At 44.5% G+C, this 21,335-nt stretch overlaps 1 protein-coding gene across 3 annotated transcripts in view; it reads right to left on the bottom strand.

Annotated features, from left to right (window-relative positions):
* Window positions 1-2,355: 2,355 nt before the first annotated feature.
* The window catches only part of GPM6B (glycoprotein M6B), a 45,069-nt gene continuing 26,089 nt past the window's right edge, over window positions 2,356-21,335 (bottom strand). For 2 of the 3 annotated variants that reach the window (XM_068962042.1, XM_068962043.1), the window contains 6 exons: window positions 13,335-13,521; window positions 11,556-11,712; window positions 10,324-10,495; window positions 7,731-7,804; window positions 6,809-6,874; window positions 5,351-5,812 (listed from right to left, as the gene is read on the bottom strand). In XM_068962042.1, coding sequence (XP_068818143.1) covers window positions 5,732-5,812; window positions 6,809-6,874; window positions 7,731-7,804; window positions 10,324-10,495; window positions 11,556-11,712; window positions 13,335-13,521 — 737 coding nt within the window. In that variant the 3' untranslated portion in view covers window positions 5,351-5,731. Of the gene's footprint in view, window positions 4,267-5,350; window positions 5,813-6,808; window positions 6,875-7,730; window positions 7,805-10,323; window positions 10,496-11,555; window positions 11,713-13,334; window positions 13,522-21,335 lie in introns of those variants that run through there. The other variant, XM_068962041.1, reaches the window with a different exon arrangement.

Raw genomic sequence — 21,335 nt, 5'->3', positions numbered from 1 at the left:
ACACTCACTTTGAAAAAGTTACCTTAAGTAAAGTTTGTAATTTTTCACACACTGCCAAGAACAAAGTAACCCTGCATTGGCTAGCAGAAGCTGTCACCATTTAGGACAATACAGTACTCACAAAGCATGCTGCCTCCTTTAAACCTTGAAAGAGGCAGACCTCCTCCTATTGTGCTTTGCTTTATTGCATGTCATAGATAACTAAGATTTTTATAATTTAAAGGTCTGTGGCAACCCGAACAAATCTGTTGTTGCTGTTTTTCCAACAGCATTTGCCCACTTTGTGTCTGTGTCACATTTTGGTAATTCTAACAGTATTTAAAAGACGCTTACTTCTTGGGAGAAAAGTTATGACCAACCTAGATAGCATATTGAAAAGCAGAGATGTTACTTTGCCAACAAAGGTCCGTCTAGGCAAGGCTATGGTTTTTCCAGTGGTCATGTATGGATGTGAGAGTTGGACTATAAAGAAAGCTGAGCACCAAATAATTGATGCTTTTGAACTGTGGCGTTGGAGAAGACTTGAGATTCCCTTGGACTGCAAGGAGGTCCAACCAGTCCATCCTAAAGATCAGCCCTGGGTGTTCTTTGGAAGGAATGATGCTCAAGCTGAAACTCCAGTACTTTGGCCACCTCATGCAAAGAGTTGACTCATTGGAAAAAGACTCTGATGCTGGGAGGGATTGGGGGCAGGAGGAAAAGGGGACGACAGAGGATGAGACGGCTGGATGGCATCACTAACTCGATGGAGGTGAGTTTGAGTGAACTCCGGGAGATGGTGATGGACAGGGAGGCCTGGCGTGCTGCGATTCATGGGGTCACAAAGAGTTGGACACAACTGAGCAACTGAATGGAACTGAACAGTATTTCAAACCACTGCTAGCAAAAAGATGACAGCTCACTGAAAGCTCAGGTGATGGATAGTGTTTTCTGCAGTGAAGTATCCTTTAATTAAGTTGTATATGTTGTTTGTTTTTTAAGATATAATGTTACTGCACATGTTAATAGACTGTGCTGTAGAACACCTATATGCCCTGGGAAGTCCAAAAATTCATGTTACTCTTTATTGTACCATTTGCTGTATCTCAGTGGTATGGAACAAAACCTGCAGTATCTCTGAGGTTTGCCTGGATTAGGAACTGTTAGAAAGCCCTAAAAGGATTGTTTCAATGTAGAGTATTTTGCTTGTTGGTTATTAAATGAGTAGGTGAGTCCCGTATAATTTTGACTTGATTTTCATTCCTTAGAAATTAATTTTCACAATGTGTAACTAGAAAAAGGGAAAACTCTTAAACCTCTAGAGGTTCCTACATTTTATGGCAGGATATCTGTCAGTATTTTAGATAGTACCTGTGATCTGATTAACTTAAGAAATAACTGCACACAAAACTCCATAAACAGAAAGTGTTAAGATGTGTGACCAACAGCATAATAATTGGACTGCTGATGTTCTCCTGCTGTGCATGAGGGAAGGGTGATAATCCAGGGGCAGTGCCTCCTTTAGAAACGTCAATAGTACTCAGAAAGGTCATATATAGACAGTCCACATGTATAGTCATGCTGACAGGTAAGTAGTTGAAAGAGATTAGAAAATGAAGTCCTAAAGAAATCTAGCTCTGCGGCTTAGTTTTTTTAATTGAAATATAGTTGATTTACAATGTTGTGTTAGTGATGTATACAAAAGTGATTCAGTTATGCATGTGTGTATATATATATAAACACATATGTGTTTTTTATATACATTTTTTCAGACTCTTCTTTCCGTTTATAGTTTATTACAAAATAGTGATTATAGTTCCCTGTGCTCTATACAGTACGACCCTGTTGTTGAATAGACCGTGGTATCTTCGGTTGGTAAAACAGCCAGTGTTACGTGGACCTTTATGAAGGTTCCTCACTGTTCCCACTGTCTCCAAACAGAAAGCTTTGTATTAATCCCATAAATTAGTATATAATTTTTCTGACTAGCTTCATACCTAAGTGTTAGTGGCAATTTATGTAACATACTGCCCAGTGGGTTACAGTGTTTTCTCAAATTGCTCTTGCTTTAAAAGAGGCTTCTGTCAGAAATGAAACACGTAGCACTTGGAAACTTGATTTCTGTACAAATGTAGAATCTTGATTATGCATACTGTTTAAAAATAACACCATACCGAGGACAGAGAGAGAGTATATATGTATGGTAAAAAGGCAAGTGAATGAAGCTATAATTTTTATTTCATTTCTCGTAATACATCCACAGCTATTTCCACCTAAATAGATCTTTAAAATAAGCATACACAGGTATTGACTATTATCTACAAATATTTATTGTAACACTTGAATAGAACTACAGGAAGCCCTTGGCACTGATAGAAAATATTGATTCACTGTTAGGTTACAAAAATTTATACATAGCAAAATTTAATGCTCTTTACATAAAAAATATTAGACTACTTAAACAAAACTTTCAAAAATTCCTGGTAAGAGCTACCAGAATTAGAAAAGTAAAATTAGGCTTTAGACACTGCCTCTTCTAGAACACTGGACTCAAACAGCACCTCCACTGCTGGAAAAAATATTTAGGTCTGTCATGCAACAGGAAAACAAAACACCAAGCTATTCTGGAACAACTGTTCTACACAGAAGAGATCGTCTCCCGATTTAGAAAAAGAAAAAATAGTCAAGATCCAAATAGGCATTTTTAGGCATTAACAACAACACCAACAAAAAGAATCCAAATGAAATATTATACTTGCTGTTCAATTTTAATAGCATCTGATAAAGGTATGCTTCCTTTCATTTTAACACATTTCTGCATGTGGATATGTTTAAAATCCAGGAAACAGCCAAACCACAAGTTAATTCTTAACATGAATATACATAGTTAACCCTATTATATTATGCAGCCCCCTTTAAAAGCACTGATGCACCCAACAGTTATATGTATCATTTCATAAAGAACAACACAAAGTTTACCATCACTAATACCCAATACCTATAGTCACTTAATGTTCTGAAACACAATGATTTAAAAGGCAAGTTTCTTTTGAAGATGGCTTAAACTCAAGCATTTGGGTTTTTTTTTTTTTTTTCTTTTCCTGAACATTGAACTTTATTCCAGGAAACTTAAGATTTAGATAAGAAAACGTGAAATAAATACCAAACCTAATTGAAATTAATTCAGTATTCAAGTCTATAAAAGTAGGAGGTCTGTGGTCTGTTGGTAATTAGGTTTTGGGTAGTTGGTATGAAATTGTAAACTTGCTATTCAGACCACATAAAAATGGTTTTGAGTGGTGGTCATTTTAATAAGGTAACACTTCTTCATTAAGAAAAACATTTGTGGAACAAAATTCTTTGAAGGATTTGGGGTTACCTATTTTAAGTTCTTAGAAATTGAAAACAAATACTCATTAAGGCAAAGCTGACATTTATGTAAAAGAAACCTATTACAAAAATTGATTTTGGATAGCTTGTCAGTCTGAATCTAGCTTCATCCATGGGAGGTAATGCAGAATTATTATAATGGGCTCATTTTAGCATTCTTGAGAGAAAGAAAAAAAAAACCAATTTCTGACTGGACCAGGAAATTAGTATGTCCTGGACTTAAGAGGGGTGGGGAGGTCAGCTATTTTTCTTACAAGGGTCAACTCTAAGAATCACTTTATCTTTGAGCCACAATTTCATACATGTCAGCTGTCAGGAATGCAATGTCACATCAATTCCATTTTAGTTCCTATTTAGATGTGTTTGAGGACAGATGGTAGAAAGGAATGTGTGGTCATACCGCCTGATGCTGTGATGGCATGGTCCTTATCAAGGGGTATCGGGTTCTCAAAGCCTGTCTTGGTGGGATTGTGAACATGCCACAAATTTCAAAAGGATAAATATTCATTTTGTTGAAGTGTTGCCTTTTAAAATGGCTCCCATGAAACCTCCAATATCTTGTAAAGAAACAGAGTTACCTACTGGAAGGTTTTCCTAGAAATACATCCCAGCAGCTTGAGACAGACAGTGAAGTGTTTGGACTTTTACGTGAGTTTGTTTGGTGGGGTACACATCTGTACTGCAGAGCAGCTGTCTGATGATTTGTCAGAGCTGTAAATTCGTTGGCTGAGACCCTCTGGCAAACATTTATGTGTAAGAATTGAGTTGTTCTTTTGACCGAGACTGGATATCTTGCAGTTCCTGTTCTTCCTTTGCTTTGATATCCTGGTAAGCCTGCATTTTGCTTGCATCCTTTAAGTAAGCCCAGTTAGAAGACAGTATCATGAGGAAGTGGATCTGGAAAAGAAGGGTGAGCATGATGGCTAGTGAGCATGTGAGAAGGCAAAGCGAGCTGTGAAGGCAGATTAGACGCTCTGTGCTGTAAAAATGGAGAGGGTTATTCCGGATTAATATTCATTCTGCTATCAGAGGCATCGGAGACTGAGTGCAAGCTCTGCTAGGACGCTTCATATTAAAAGGGTGAAAAAAGTTAGTAAACAAACATAATGAATCAAGAGAAAATGGCCCAAGTTACTGTTAAGAAAAGGCAAAAATGAAATACGACAGGGTGCTTTTTACCATTTTAAGAGTCACTTGAAAAACGAAGGCAAAAGTTCAGAAACACGCTGTGTGGTTATTTTGGAATGAGTGTCGTGCAAAGATCTTTCCTATCTGTGGACAAAAATCAATTTCCCCAAAGGCCTGAAAGTGTGAACGGTGTTTATTTTGAGTAAATAATATAAAACTACATATTTAACATGGAAAAATTAAGTGAATGTCAAAACCAAAATTAAGAACTATCAGCAAAGCATGCAGTCCCTGTGTTAACACACTTTTAGTAGTGAAACTAGTTTTCGTGTATAACTGCCATGATTTCATTTCACAAAACGTCAAAATCATTATGATCATTCTTTACAGTTTGATGTGGCAAATGCTTCTTTCCCGCTTATTTTCCTCATCTTTCCTGCAAAATCTATATATCAAGTTCCTTATATTTCCTTCTCAACATATTGGAGACTTTCAGATCCAAGCACAATTACTTTCCCCATTAGAATCTTACGTGCAGTTTGAGAAGTGGCTATGAGGAATCAGTTACTACTCACCCCAATCCAACACTGTGAGGTTATCCATTCTGTGGGCTCTGAAAGGACTGATGATGTTGTGTAAAAATAAAACTACAAATGAGCTCTTTTTCTTCAAATTTTTGTCAGCTTATTTGAGGGGCATTTATTTGGTAGTGAGCCCTATAATCATTAAAAATACGGTAATCAGATTTAAAAAATATTTATAAAATATTTTCCAAACAGAGTCTGAGAAGACCAAATCCAGATGAAAACGGTTCTCTTCCAATTCATCTTCAGCACGTGTGTTCATTACTGAAATGGGTTATCAAGCAAGCAAAAATAATGGAAAACACAGGTATTCCAGTTTTAATACTTCACTTAGAGATACTGCTCAGAGTTTAAGTTCAAAGAACTTTGTTAAAAAACAAAGACATTGTTTTTCAGTGGCTGCTCACCAATGTCAGTAAATAACTGAATCCTTTCCACAATGTGGAAATAGCCAGATCTCATCATCATTTTGGAGTTCATGTACGGTAAGTCATTTGAGTAATCTACCATGCAAAATGAGTTGACTAAAGCGATTTACAAATTACTGTAACAAAACTGCAGAAGCCTAGGCTCTGCTTTAGTCTGGGGGTCAGTGATACTTCACGCTACGGAATATAGCTCTCTAAAGCTCCTTATTGGCCTTATGCAACTTAGAACTTAGTGCAGCAATCTTCCCGACTCTTAAACTTCAAAACCGCATAGTTATATGTGGTAGCCATCATGTAGATCAGCTGGTGGAAGAGAACAGAACAGGACAGTAAGATACAGGCAGTGCGGGCCTCTGCCCCGACACTTCTAAACTCGGCCGGGGATGGGAGCCAGCTCAGAGCCTAGGGTGTTTCTTTTTTGCCATTTGTAAGCCCATTATATCTCGCACACTCAAGTTTCTGGAGTCTCACGTATACAATAAGTCATCAGCCCAGAGAACAGGTCCCCATCCTGAGGGAATAGAGGGTTGCCTCCACGTGGGGAGGGATGACATCAAAGGTTGGACAAACTCTGAAGGACTCACGTCCTCATTTCTCAGCACTTGAGGTTCCCCCTCACTCTACCCACCTTAGAGCTCTGGACACCACAAGCCAAGCCCTCCCAAGTTTTCGGTCCACGTGATACACACAGACACACGCCTGTGTGGTGGCATCTTCCGTATTTGTGAACCGGTCCTTGTGCTAAAATTTCCTTAACTCTCAGGTCAGCACTCACAGCCATGCGGACACACAGGATGCGGAAAAGCTGACATGCCCAAGGCAACTGTGGCAGCCTTGGCAGCTATGGCAAGCTGTAAACAAGCATCTTTTTCATCATGTGCCCTGGTTTTTGCATTTTTGTGACCTCACTCTTTCTGTGGTCCCTCATGAGAGTGCTAAAGGGCCGTCTAGTGTTCCTAAGCGCAGGGAGACTGCAGGGGACCTGACGGAGAAAATACATGTGTTCAGCAAGCTCCAGTCAGGCCTGAGACACACTGCTGCTGGCCGTGGGTACACTGTTCATGAATCAGCAATGTATACCCCACAAGATGCCTTTAAACGGAGGCAAAAGGATTCTTCCCACCGAATCTGAATCTCATCACCTACCATGAATGCCAAGACCAGCACCTCATCCTTCCTGCAAGCTAGACACGGGGTACGTTTACATAGGGGCACCTGAACCGAGGCAGAGTCCCAGGTGTGTTGGCTGGAAGGGAAGTCTGTTAGGATGGTGCCTGCAGGAAGGGGGCCAGCACTCACCAGGGCAATGACGGTGGCGCCAGCTCCGGCACAGGCCACGATGAACAGGTGATAGGACATGTAGAACTAGGAGAGAACCGGGCACCGAGGTGAGCATTCTGCGGGGGAGTGATGGCCTCCTCTATTCTGGGCGCACTCCCTCTTCCTCTGTAGGGCTGATTTCTGAAGACCGGGCACATGCTGGGCTTAGCTGGGGAGCTTTCAGAACTTGGCAAGAGGCTGTACCCCAGGCCAGTTACATGGGAGTAGCTGGGGCTGCTCCCCACGAACAGGGTATTATCTTGCTCCTGCCTGCCTGCTACCTGCGGCCCAGATCATGGATGTACACACCCAGCAGCCAGGTAGGCGGGCCCTGATTATTGCAGTTGTTCCTTACTTCCTAAACCATGTCAGGATCATCTTAAATGCAAGCTTCCACCAGTGCATTTGAGAATCTGCTTTTATATAGTTATAAGCCAAGGCCTGAAGACTTTCTAGGGCAGAGAGATTTTTCAACCATAGTGTGTCAGGATTTACTGCCAAGTAAGGGTGAATAAGCAATAGCAGCAACTCAGTCTAATCAAAAGAATAAGTTGCCAATGTATAAAAATTCAGTTGTATACAAATTGAGGGCAGTCCTCTCTGGGAAAATTTACATTGGTCCTATGACAAATGTTCTACTTTGAAAAACGATCTGAAGATGAAGAACTGAGATATATTCAGACTGGGCAGGATTGGGATCACTCTCCAAATATCACCAAAAGAGAAAGCTGTCTGGTGGGGCAGGACCGTCACTCTGGATTCAGCCATGGCACAGGGCCATTGTCTAGGTAGAAAATGGTGGCTCAGCGCCCTCTCGTGGTCTTTCTCCCTAGGCGCACCCTTTGCCTCAGCCTGAAGTGCCCAGTGGTCGTCTAGGATCAGCTGAGGGGCCGGGGCCTACCTCGTTGGTGTTGCAGATGTTTTCCAGGGCCGAGCCACATATTCTTCCTGGGAAAGCATTCCAAGGGATGATTCCTAGAAAGTGAATCCCAGCAGAAGGTTAGTGATTAGCACAAATGCCAGTGCCCCTGCTTGCACTGGGCCCCTCCACTTTCAGAGGCAGTTACAACACAGTCACATGCTGTGCTCTTCATCAACAATTGATGTATCTGCCCTCTGCAGAAGAAACTTTCTGGAATTAAAAAAAGTCCTATTTGGACAACAGGGCAAGAGCAAAGGCAACTGGTCCATGAGAGAATTAGACAAATTATGCTTTGGTTAGTTGAGCTGATATTCATGAACTCGAGTTCAACAGCTGCAGGACAACCCCCATCCTACCCCCCTTATAAGGCATTTCCTCCTCCTGAAACCAAACACATCTCGCCTTGAACTTCATGGTCTGCGGCCTTGCTCCTCAAGCTCTTTCACCATGATTGGCCCTGACTCCATTCTGAAAGGGAGAGGCTATGCTCAGAAAGGTTCATGGCAATTTGAGAGGAATTTGTTTATATTCTGTAATCTGCACTTCCATTTTGTATGTCTTTGCTTTTCTGTTCCTTTTTGTTGTGTTTTACAAGTATCTCAGAACTACTTCTGGATTGAAAGTCCAATTGGAAGCTTGGAAAACCACTGTACTTCCTCACAGAGTGAGGCCAGCTCAGCCTGTGGTGTCCTTGCTGTATCCAACTCCCCTCTGCTGCTTTTTCTGTCATTAATGCCTCGATGTACCCTTAAATATGAGACACACATCAAGTTCTCTTGTCTCCCAGGAGGTCAGAAAGGAAGATACTTAAAAACTATTCCTTCTACCTTTGTTATGGACCAGTAGTAAGTCTTTGTTTCAGGAGAATAGGAAATGATGAAACCACTGATTTCAAGAACAGAAGATTTTTAAAAATGATTACTGATGACATTTGTAGTGAATGCTGAAGAGTAGGGAAATGATACATGCACCTAGATATTCATTTATAAATCTTTTAAAAATCAGTTTGAATCTCTGTTTTCCATCTATTCTAAAGAACAGTGTAGCTGAACCTTTGGCTCTAAGAGAAGAGCTCAGTGCAAGGGGCATTTTAGGTTAAGTTTTGTATTATGGTTCAAGGTAAGATGCTGAGGATAAGCCAGACAGGAAGAAACCTCTTTTAGAAAAGCTCTGAAAGAACAATTACTTCCTCTTCAATTCTAATGGAAAACTTTTTTTCCCCTAGTTGATCCTGCCAAGAACAGGATTTCCACCATCCTGGACAGAAGTACTACTGAAACTGCCTTTTCTCATTCAGGAGGGATGTCTGGTTTGCAGTGATGGACAGGAGGTGCCATGGCCCTTTCTGTGGCCTCTCAAGATGAACTGAACTTAGGTGAAGTGCCCACTCAGAAAAATATGTTTGAATAGATATCCAGCGCTCAGCTTTGTTAAGAGTCCCTTTGGATGACTTTAAAATATGCCTGGATTTTATGTTGTCATCTAGAGCCGCATCTCCTCTCCTGAATCTTCAAAGTCTCTACTCACATCCTGAGTCTCCAGAATCTCATCTCCTGAGTGTCCAGAATCTTGTCTACAGTCTCCTCTCAAGACTAGCCTAGGTCTTCTCTCCTTTCCCGAGTCTTATCTCCAGAGTCTCCTGAGTCTTCAGGGTCTAACCTCCAGAGTCTCATCTCTTAAGTCTCCTCTCCCGAGTCGCCTAACCCTCTTCTCCTCTCCTGAGTCTCCCTTCTTGAGCTCCTGAGACACCAGGGTCTCATCTCCTGAGTCTCGTCTGCTCAGTCTCCTGACTCTCCTCTCTTGAGTAGCGGAAGCCTCGTCTGCTCTGCTGAGTATCCTAGGTGTCCTTTCCTGAGTGTGCTATCCTGAGTCGATAGTGTATCCTGTCCAGGGTCTTGTCTCCTGAGTCTCATTCGCTGAGTCTCCAGGGTCTTTCTCCTGACCCTCCTGTCCAGGCTCTCATCTCCTGTGGCTATAGATCTCCTCTCCTGAGTCTCCTGTCTCTCCGCTCACGAGTAGCCTAAATCTCCTCTCCTGAGTCTCCTCTTCACAGTCTCCTGTCCTGAGACCCCGGGCTCTCATCTCCTGAGTCTCGTAACCCTCATCTCCTCTCTTTAGTCTCCTAAGTCTCTCCTGAATCTGCTCTCCAGGGTCTCGTCTCCTGAGTCTCTAGTGTCTCTTCTCCTAAGACTCCAAGGTCTTGTCTCCTGACTCTGCTATCCAGGGTCTTGTCTCCAGAGTCTCATCTCCTAAGTCTCCACTGTGTTGTCTCCCGAGTCTCCTAACTGTCCTGTCCTGAGTAGCCTAAGTCTCCTCTCGTCTCCTTAGTCTCCTGTCCCAAATCTCCAAAGTCTCCAGTCTTGGGTCTCGTCTCCCAAGTCTCCCTAGTTCCTCTCCTAAGTCTCTAGGGTCTCATCCCCTGATCTCCAGAGTCTCGTTTCTTCAGTCTTCTCTGCTTTCTTCTGCTCTTCTCCATCCTAATGATTATTAGAATTATTATTATTACAACCCTGTAATAATTTAGACCCGCATATGCACATAGAACACAAATCACGGACTGCACAGGAAGTACCATATTGCCGGATGTCCACACAGATCTGCTCCACTCCTGCTGTCCCGTTGGTTTGGGGGGACTTGATGACTTCACAGGTGGACCATATGTTGTAGAACATAAACACTGGCACTGCCGAGAAACCAAACACACCCAGCCAGGCCACTCCCAACACATAGGTGAGGAAGACGAACTAGGACAAGAAGGAGAAAGAATCTTCACCAACCAGTGCAATCCCTGGGAGGAAGAATTAATATATTTCTCCTAATACTGAACTTGCTGGATGCAGTCACTGGACCATAGCAGATACAGGGAAGTTTTGGAACTTTACAGTTCCCTATTTAGTAAGGACGTAAGTAGCCAAGGCAGGCTGTCCCTTGTCCAAGGTCACTGAGCTAGCTGGGACAGGGCCTCCTTCAGCCGTGCCTTGTAAATATCAGTTCCACACTTACCAAGGTGTGTGGATGCTCTCACAGGCCACTGCATTAGAACCCTGTTCCAAATTGCCTTTATTCTACATAATAGAGGGGCTGTAGAACAGCCACCACTATAGGAAGCTCTTTCTGGAAAAGAACCTGGGTAGTTTCATGGTCCTGTGAAATCACTAAAAAGCATTGGATGCACCTTTACTACATTTACAATAGCCATGAACACAAGCTTAGTGCACAGTAAACCTGCTCAAATGCTCATTTCCCTCTAGTCTTGCTTGGTTTTACATCTTTAAGAGTCCTCACCTCAAGACAGCAGAGAGCTCAGTTGGTGTCCTCAGCCCTGCAGCCTGTGTGTTTATCTTCCTCCTTCCATGACTTTCTGCCTCCATGTGAGTGCATCTCTCTCAACTCTCCAGCTGTTTTCTTCACATCCGACCAGTTTTCAAATGCCAGACCCACACATCCAGCTGCTTGGCATAGGCCATTATAAACCCCACTTCAACGACCCCCCCCCCAACTCCAACTCCAAAAATGCCTCCTTCCCATCTCTCCCTCCACCCCTGAGTCTCCTTTTGTGATAGAGCACTTTCTGACCCTGTCTCTTACCAAGCCCCTTACCAAGCCTCTGTCCTCCACTAGGTCAGCAAACACTGCCTGTGAAAGGCCAGAGAAGGAACTGGTCAGGTTCCACTGGGTCACACAGACGCCTCAGCTTTGCTGAGTGAATGCAATCACAGACCACATGTCAGCAAGGGAAGCCGGTGCCAAAAACCACACCAGACAGAAAAAACTTGAATTTTGTATCATTTCATGCATACTCACCATCCCACTGATGCATCGGCCACAGGCAGTTGTTTTAAACTCCCCATGCAGTTCTTTCACTGCACTCGTGGTATAGAAGCCTTCTGCCAGCAGAATGATCCCATACAAGAAGAAAAAGGATGCAATTCCGTAGATGACATACTGCATCAGTTGAATTCTGTGAAAAGAAGATCCCAAGTGGTTACATTCACAGCCTGATTTTGGCCTCTGGAGGGAGGCTGTGAGGGTAGGTGACATCCTGTGACAGCCGACCCACTGATGGCTTCGGTGGGGGTGCCGCAGACAGGCACCCCTGCCCAGACCACAGCAACCTGGACCCTTCTTCCAAGGGGTGGGCAACTTCCCAGATGAGGGCGATGTTTCCTTTGGGCGGGGCCCTGATGGACTTCTAGTACTTACTAGATGATACTCCTTTGCATGTAACTAAATGCAGAGATTGACGAGTTACAGCCACTCATCCAGGACACACATACAGCCAGCATTTCAACTTGGGTCCAGTGGACGGCCTGTTCCTTCCACCACAGCAGAATGTCTCCCAACCAGGCTTTGTGCTTAATGGTTTTCTGCTAAAACCCCTAAGTAAGCATTCATGGCCTCTCTATGGAGTAACTTGGGTGAACGCTTTTTGCACAAGACACTGTCATAACACAAGTGATAATGTATCAAGCAGGTTTAAGATACAAAAAGTTAATTCACATCTAATTTTGTCCTATGAAAGCCAACAGAAATGCAGATGACAATCTTTGGCTGCCCAGTGGAACCAGCTGGTGAGTTAGAGACTACAGGTACCTGGGTCCTATATCCCCAGAGATTATGATTCAATTAGTCTGGGGTGAAACACAGACCTTTGGATTTTTTTAGAGCCACTTACCAGCATCACCAGCTAATTAAACTACCATGCTTTCCCGAGGCTCAGTCATGGTAAATATTTCTTGGTCTTTTTTTTGTACCCAGTTGGCACTCATTGAATCCCTTGTCCTGCTTGATCCTCCTCACAGCTTCCCCAACTGCTGATTTCTTTGAATCATTTCACAGATAAAAAATAAAATTTCCCGAGGACTCTTCCAACATGCTTCCCTTATTATTTCATAAAAATTCATTCCTGCCTATTTTCAAAGGGCTGGTAGAAAAGTATCTCCCAATCACAAGGCACCTAAAGACTGTCAGACTTTGGGAGTAAGGAAGGAAAAAGCAAACAGTGAGGGGCAGGGGAAGACACACGAAGACAATCATCAGTACACTGCTGCCGGGCAGGCACGCTTATGAGAATCCATGCATGGGAGTTGGACACTCAGGAGGATTCTAGGATAGCAGGGCTGAGGCCATACCCCTAAGTCTTCCCCTTTTCTGAACTGGAGGATCCCCGGGGATTTTTCCTCTGCTTGAAGAATGAACGTCCAGGTCCTGCTCCTGTAGACTTCGGGTGGGGCTAAGCCATCTTCTCTGACAGCACCGGAGGGCATCTGTTACTCGGGGACCGTGGTAACCCTCGGTGAGAGGATGGGCAGTGTTGCACCAGCCCCCTTGGCCACACGTGCACTGTGTCTTATGTGTGCACCGTCCCATTCCCCAGGCGCAGTCCTATCCCAGGTCCCCAACACCCACTGCACTCCTGGCCCTTTCTTTTCCCTTCTTTCCCGGCCCTTTTCCTGTCTATCCCTGGGGAGCGTGAATGAAAGGCATCCATTTTCTCCCAGGGGCGTCCACAGCAGTCTTTCTGCAGCCCTCCTGGGGTGGTGGCACTTTAAATGCACTTCTAAAAGGAAGGAGGCAACTTACACCTCACTCAGCAGGGCATGGTCACTGGTGTTGGTGGAGAAGTGCTGCTCCAGGATTGCCACGGTGCCTGCCAGAGCCACGTGCCCACAGCCGCAGAACAGGGCGACACCCGAGAAGCAGAGGATGGTGGCCACCAGGGAGGCGTAGGGGACTCCGCCCAGACACTTGATGCAGCATTCAAAGCAGCCTGGACCCAGGGGAGAGAAAACACGGCTGGTAAGGGTAAAATGCCTACGACTTCATGAAGACCACGCATTAACAGAGAAGGTCAACTCTTCCCTCTGCCCCACATGCTCTTTGGGCAACAGCTCAGCATCGCAGGGGCCAAGGGGAGCTGTCCCCATCTCCTTCTGTGGGTGAGGACCTGGGGGCTTCAAGGGGAAATGAAGCTTAATTTGTTCGGGGTGTGTGGCAGAGCAGCTAAGTGACAAATTGTTATGGAGTAAGGCACAACTCTACCACTTCCTGATTGACCCAGGGTTGAGGTTAGGGGACCCCTGGTCAAGTGACAATGAGAAGCAATCACCCCACTAACAATGTCAGAAGAATTTCAGTGAAGCTGCCGTTCTATGAAGACAAGTGACCATCAAGTTCCCCCCAGCCTCACCTTTATGGGGTTTCAGGTAGCTATTTCTCTATTTTCACAGCGGCCAAGGGCTTTCCCCAGCCTCTGACCTCCTGGGCAACCAGAAGAGTCAAATACAGTAATTACACTGTTGCTGTGATCAGAAAAATATCAAGGGAATCAGTCTGGAAAAGGGGTGGGCATATGGGTCCCTAGAAGTACCAAGCCACCCAGATCCACTCAAATGGGCTCACTCAGGTTTCATTCATGTCAATACCACAAATCAGCTTAGCTTTTAAATAAAAATGTTCCCCCAGAGCCAGGCAGCACAAGCAATTTAATCATACTCATCCCCCGAACCCACCTCCTCAACTTCCACCTGCCCCCGCCCAACGCACATGTTGAGAGTAAGAATCCAGAACTGGTGGGTGACGTTTAAGTACCTGAAGCGGGAAAAGGAACAGGGCTGCGGTGGGAGGGGACAAAATGAGCATCCATGAAGTGAAATGAAGGAGAGAGCCACAGTTCACTCTTCATTCTTGAGAGAAATTAAACTCATTCATTTTTCAAATCAACTTTGACTTGAGATGTCCATAAGGACCTCCCCAGGGACTGAGTCAGGTGACATTTTCAGTTCGGAGACACTTTATGTTTCAGTGGGGCAGTGCAGGCCTCAGGGTAATGTTGGTCCCTCTCCTGACCTCCCATCCCTGTTTATACTATCCAGACCCTTAACTAAATGGCTTGTCAGGGAAATCGAACTCTGAATGCATTATGATGTTTAACAGCAATCAAGAGCAGTTCATGACTTCAGGGCAAGCACATTAAGGTGGCTAAATTTCTTTCCCCCAAACGGCCTTTACAGTAGATAGGGAATGACTACCCAGCATGAAACACTGGAGCTAGGTCTTTCCATTTTGATGATCATTCCATGCTAAACTAGGGTTTGCTTAAACCTACCCTAGGAGATAACCCCATCTCTCTCTTCAGTTCATTGGAAAGTAAAAATGCCAGGCCCTCATAACAAAGTGTTCTTCCTTTCATTTCAAAAGATGACCAGCTATTTTCAAGAAGACCAACCTCCCTGAAATGGACTGATGAAACTGCCCAAAATGGGACCCAGTACACAATACAATTCAAGTCCACTAGCAAGTCGGTACCTTAAAGAGATTCAGACATGTGAGATTTGTGAACACAGATGATGGAGGTCAATCTCATTTTGTCCTATGACTTCCTAGCAGGTTAAAGTGAGGTAAGAGGAACGCAACTAAAAGCCCAAATTCTCCAGGCTCCCAAACCAACAGCAACTAAAATTCCTGGCCTTGATATATGTTGCATCATACAAGAGAGAAAACAGACCTCTTTTTTCTTGTGTTGTATCATCCCCACTTCTCCCATTCCCAGGCTCCACGATGAAGTTAGGGACAAGATGAATGCCTGCTTCCATGGCTAATGAAGTTATCTCTGGTCTCTATTGGATAGAGATGTGTGGCCTTGAGACTGCTGGCCAAGATGGTGGCCACTGGGCACATGTGGCTGTTTAAATTACTCAAAATCAAAAGTTCAGCTCTTCCTTTGTAGAAAGTCACATTTCACATGCTCAAGAGCCACAAGGGCTTTTGGCTACCATCTTGGACAGAAGAGATACTGGAGATTCTCTCACTGGAGAACACTGCTGTTGTGGAAGATCAATTTTGACGTGCCACATACTCACTTTCTTGTGACCTGAGCTAGGTTCTGAGTTTTACTTTGGATTTCATTCGTTCAGTCCTTTTTGAAGATCTAGAGGGTGATAAGCACTGTTGTTGGCACTGGGAATACAAACATAAAATAAGACGTCTTCCTTGCCTTCAAGGAGATCAGCTAGATGAGGAACAATTTCTATGGCACACCGTGATGACTACCAAGACAGAGGCTGCTGGAGGGCCAGTGGATGGTCAGGTGGAGGAGAGAGATACAGTAGGACAGGAGGAAATATAATTCAAATTGGAGAGGGATCCTGAAAGGCTTTCTACAGTAAAACCTAGGATGCCAAATACGTGAACAGCTGACACGGGGACACTGATACATAGTCTGATAAAACTTTAAGAAATCTGCGTATTACTGGTGTACATTATCTTACTAAGCCTACATCCCTTCTCATCATCTGGGATTAGGGTTAGGTGTTATAGTGCAGTGCACTCACCCTTTAACAAGAGAACGCAACCTTCCAAATCCATGGTTGCAACTTCAAAAAATCTTTCCTCCAAATGGGCTAGAGCTGTCTGCTTCTTTCAAAGGAAATGCCACAGCTGTTCCGTGGCTCAAAAAAGACAAGGGTGGATCAGAAGAATGATGCTCTTCAGTCCCCAATTCACCACCAGATCAAGGCTAACATTTTCCTCCAATTTGTCTCTCTCATGGACTAGAACAGCAGGGGAAACCAGAGACTCAAGACTTTCAGGATCACTTCAATGAAGCATACTCTCTCAGCAGAAGCCAATGCTCTTAGGTTTTGGGTGGGTTTTATTTATGAACATGGAACTCTGGCTCCTGTAGAAGTCTCCATATTGGTCAGGGCTGTTGCATGTGCACACCTAAAACTCTTATGGACCCTGCTGGCCACCAGGAGCCAAAGCCTGTGAAATACATCCTGGGAAAAAACTATAGGAAATAATAGAACTGGATACAGAGGTTATTCTAACATGGTTGGCCAGTTACCCACAAGGCTACAGCTGCATTTCTGGTGGATATCCAACCAGCTGTGGATGGATTGCTCCCCACTGTACATTTTCTGTCAGTCTAGAAGCCATCTCTCCCTACACTGTGTAACATATCTTTGAACACGGGGTAATTTGGTCATATGCCACACACATCCCAGAGGAACCAAGAGTGCTGCAAAAAGCTGGCAAGGAAAAGCTAAATATGTTTCTAAAATATGATATCAATACTGTTAGTGTCCTCACATTAAGAGCATTTCTGACCTATGGGTACGTGTTGGCAGAGGTAGGGGGTGGAGGCCATGGTGACGCTGTGCGTTCAGGCTAGCCTCACAGGAGTACACCAGCACAGCCCCATGGAGTCCTGGGTTTACTATAACGCTCCGCTACTGCCATCTTGACATTCTTACTACTTTCCGCACAAGGGTGTCTGAATTTTCAATTTTGCACTTGGCCTACAAATTATGGAGCCAGTCCTGGGTGTACTTACGTGAGTGGAGACAGGAGGGGTTCTTCCTACTTTATATGCCCACTGTGGCATGGTTTTATTTCAGTGTCAGATAGAAATATAGCCTAGAAAGGCAGATGTCACCTTGCCTACCTACCACGTTGTCCTGAGCACAGCAACTGTCCCATGAGGTCAAATGCCTGGCATGTGGGAGAATTACTAGCTTCCCCTTTGCTCTGAGAGGGAGTAGGAATCACCCACTGTACTACCCCCAACAGAGCCAACACTCCAGGTTCTGCTAAACCAGGAATCTGCAAACTAGAGCCTGTGGTTTGTCAATAAAGTTTTATTGGAACACAGCTTACATCCCTTCATTGACAAATTGCTGGCGGCTATTTCTGCTCTACCAAGGCAGAGCTGGGTAGCTGTGACAGAGAGTGCGTGGCTTACAAAGCCTGCAACAGTTACTATTTCCAGGAAAAGTTTGCAGACCCCTATCTGGAGGCACTGACGTGCAGACTGTGGTCTGAGGACCAGGAGCACCAACATCACCTGTGAACATGGGAAAGATGCAGAGTCTCGGGTCCCACCCTAGGACAACTGAATCAGAAAATCAGCAGTGCGGCGGGGTAGCCTGGCATCTGGGCTTTCAGACGAGTCCCACAGAGGCTCAAATCTGAGAACCACAGTCCTAATGAGTCGTGCCAGCTCTTCACTGTGGCAGTCCCACCAGCTTTCTTTTATTACCAGCCAAACTCCGTTGACAATAAACACCGAACACCATGAAACAATTTCCTGGCTTCTGGCCAAGATGGAGTATCAAGGAGCCAGTTTATCCTCCAGCCTGAAACCACAACCAAACTGAATGAAACCTATGCAACAATGGTCTTCAAGGTATTAAGACAGCAGGCTGTGAAGGACCACCCATGGCGAATGAGTCAATGATTAAAATAAGTTCTCAACACAACCAAAGAAGCCACGTGAAACGCCCTGCGACACGTTTCAAAGACGCAGTTGGTATGGGGTCACCTGAAGGTGCAGCTCAGCTCTCACTGGAACAAGAGAAGCTTTTCCCCATAACCTTGCTGTGATCATCATCTCGGGTACTGGGGTTTCTTAATGGCCTGATTGAATGGAAGCTGTCAGTTAAGCAGGGTAGTAACGGATATGGGTGGACAAGAGCACTGGGAGGGAGGGCACAGCTGTCCATTTATTCCATCTCATTCCATTAGCACATTCAATGCTCACCCAAGTGTCTCTGAGGTCCCATGGACTGGGCTGGACACTGGAGACTCAACAGCCAGCTAAGATAGGCGAGCTACATGCTAATGCAGTTTATAGCCTGGGGGAAAACAGACATTATCCAAATGGCGTGGGGATCAGAAGTGCTAGGAAACAGTAGGGACTTACTCAGTCTTTTGGAGGGTGACCGGGGACAGCCTCCACAGCTTAGACATGAAGGGTGGGTTTGAGCTGAGGGATGGTTAGGGAGGGTGTTCCAGCAAACAGGAACTGCGTGAACAAAAGCTCTGTGAGGGAAAAAGGGCACGGCGCTTTCCTGGGCATGGAAGATGATGCCAGAACTGAGAGGGTATGGGAGGAGGGTGGGGCAAGGAAGGCAGAAGGGGGTCTAGGGGAGCCGGATGCACTGGAGGCTTTCCAGGCCACCCAAAGGGATCTGGACTTTGGCCTCAGAATCACAGGACACCACCAAGCCTTTCTGACCCTGGGGAACAGACCGGGGCTGCGGAAGATTCCTCTGGCGGATATGACAGGAACAAAGTGGCACTGGAGATGAATAGGAGCTCACTGCAATGGTGCAGGCAAAAGAGGACAGGTGCTTGGACCAGGGCAAAAGCAGCAGAAGTGGAAGAAAGGGATGCGTCAGAGAGAGGTTTGAGATGGCAAGTGGGCACAACTTGCTGTGAACTCAAAGCAGGGGTTGGGGATGGGTGCTGAGAACCAAGAGTGACTCCTCCATTTCTGCACATGGAACCCCATGGTGCTGTGCTGTTCCTTGAGCTGGGGTTGATGCAGGAGGGCTAGGCTTTGAGGACAAAGATGCTGAGTTTAACCCTCCTACACTGTTGGTGGGAAAGTAAATCAGTGCAGCCACTATGGAGAATAGTGTGGAAGTTCCTCAAAAAAACTAAAAGAAAGGTTACCATATGATCCAGCAATCCCACTCCTGGACATATACCCAGACAAAACTCGAATCTAAAAACATAACATGCTTCTCTATGTTCACAGCAGCACTGTTTACAATAGCCAAGACATGGAAACAACCTCAATGGCCATCGACAGAGGAATGGACAAAGAAGATATGGTGCGTACATACAATGGACTACTACTCAGCATGAAAAAGGATGAAATAATGCCATTTTGGAGCAACATGGCTGCATACTAAGTGAAGTGAGTTTGAAAGAGAAAGACAAATACAATATTACTTATATGCGGAACCTAAAATATGGCACAAAATGAACCTGTCTATGAAATAGAAACAGACTCATGAACATAGAGGTCAGACTTGTGGTTGCCAAGGGGAAGAGGCATGGGGGAAGGAAGGACTGGAAGTGAGGGACTCAGTTCAGTTCAGTTGCTCAGTCATGTCCGACTCTTTGTAACCCCATGAATCGCAGCACACCAGGCCTCCCTGTCCATCACCAACTCCCAGAGTTCACTCAAACTCACGTCCATTGAGTCAGTGATGCCATCCAGCCATCTCATCCTCTGTTGTCCCCTTCTCCTCCTGCCCCCAATACCTCCCAGCAACAGGGTCTTTTCCAATGAGTCAACCCTTCACGTGAGGGGGCCAAAGTACTGGAATTTCAGCTTTAGCATCAGTCCTTCCAATGAACACCCAGGACTGATCTCCTTTAGGATGGACTGGTTGGACCTCCTTGCAGTTCAAGGGACTCTCAAGAGTCTTCTCCAACACCACAGTTCAAAAGCATCAATTCTTTGGGGCTCAGCTTTCTTCACAGTCCAATTCTCACATCCATACATGACCACAGGAAAAACCATAGCCTTGATTAGATGGACCTTTGTTGGAAAAGTAATGTCTCTGCTTTTTAATATGCTATCTAGGTTGGTCATAACTTTACTTCCAAGGAGTAAGCATCTTTTCATTTCATGTCTGCAATCACCATCTGCAGTGATTTTGGAGCCCAAAAAAAGTCTGACACTGTTTCCACGGTTTCCCCATCTATTTCCCATGAAGTGATGGGACCAGATGCCATGATCTTCGTTTTCTGAATGTTGAGCTTTAAGCCAACTTTTTCACTCTCCTCTTTCACTTTCATCAAGAGGCTTTTTAGTTCCTCTTCCCTTTCTCCCATAAGGGTGGTGTCATCTGCATATCTGAGGTAATTGATATTTCTCCCAGCAATCTTGATTCCAGCTTGTGCTTCTTCCAGCCCAGAATTTCTCATGATGTACTCTGCATGTAAGTTAAATAAGCAGGGTGACAGTATACAGCCTTGACGTACTCCTTTTTCTATTAGGAACCAGTCTGTTGTTCCATGTCCAGTTCTAACTGTTGCCTCCTGACCTGCATATAGGTTTCTCAAGAGGCAGGTCAGGTGGTCTGGTATTCCCATCTCTTTCAGAATTTTCCACAGTTTATTGTGATCCACACAGTCAAAGGCTTTGGCATAGTCAATAAAAGCCGAAATAGATGTTTTTCTGGAACTCTCTTGCTTTTTCCATGATCCAGTGGATGTTGGCAACTTGATCTCTGGTTCCTCTGCCTTTTCTAAAACCAGCTTGAACATCTGGAAGTTCACAGTTTATGTATTGCTGAAGCCTGGCTTGGAGAATTTTGAGCATTACTTAACTAGCATGTGAGATGAGTGCAACTGTGTGGTAGTTTTAGCATTCTTTGACATTGCCTTTCTTTGGGATTGGAATGAAATGAGTTTTCCAAATTTGCTGGCATATTGAATGCAGCACATTCACAGCATCATGTTTCAGGATTTCAAATAGCTCAACTGGAATTCCATCACCTCCACTAGCTTTGTTCATAGTGATGCTTTCTAAGGCCCACTTGACTTCACATTCCAGGATGTCTGGCTCTAGATGAGTGATCACACCATCGTGATTATATGGGTCATGAATATATTTTTTATACAGTTCTTCTGTGAATTCTTGCCACCTCTTCTTAATATCTTCTGCTTCTGTTAGGTCCATACCATTTCTGTCCTTTATCGAGCCCATCATTGCATGAAATGTTCCCTTGGTATCTCTAATTTTCTTGAAGAGATCTCTAGTCTTTCCCATTCTGTTCTTTT

The sequence above is a fragment of the Capricornis sumatraensis genome, chromosome X, assembly GCF_032405125.1.
Source record: "Capricornis sumatraensis isolate serow.1 chromosome X, serow.2, whole genome shotgun sequence".
Lineage (NCBI taxonomy): Eukaryota > Metazoa > Chordata > Mammalia > Artiodactyla > Bovidae > Capricornis > Capricornis sumatraensis.
Note: the sequence above shows the minus strand (reverse complement) of the source record. Positions and strands in the feature narration are given on the sequence as shown.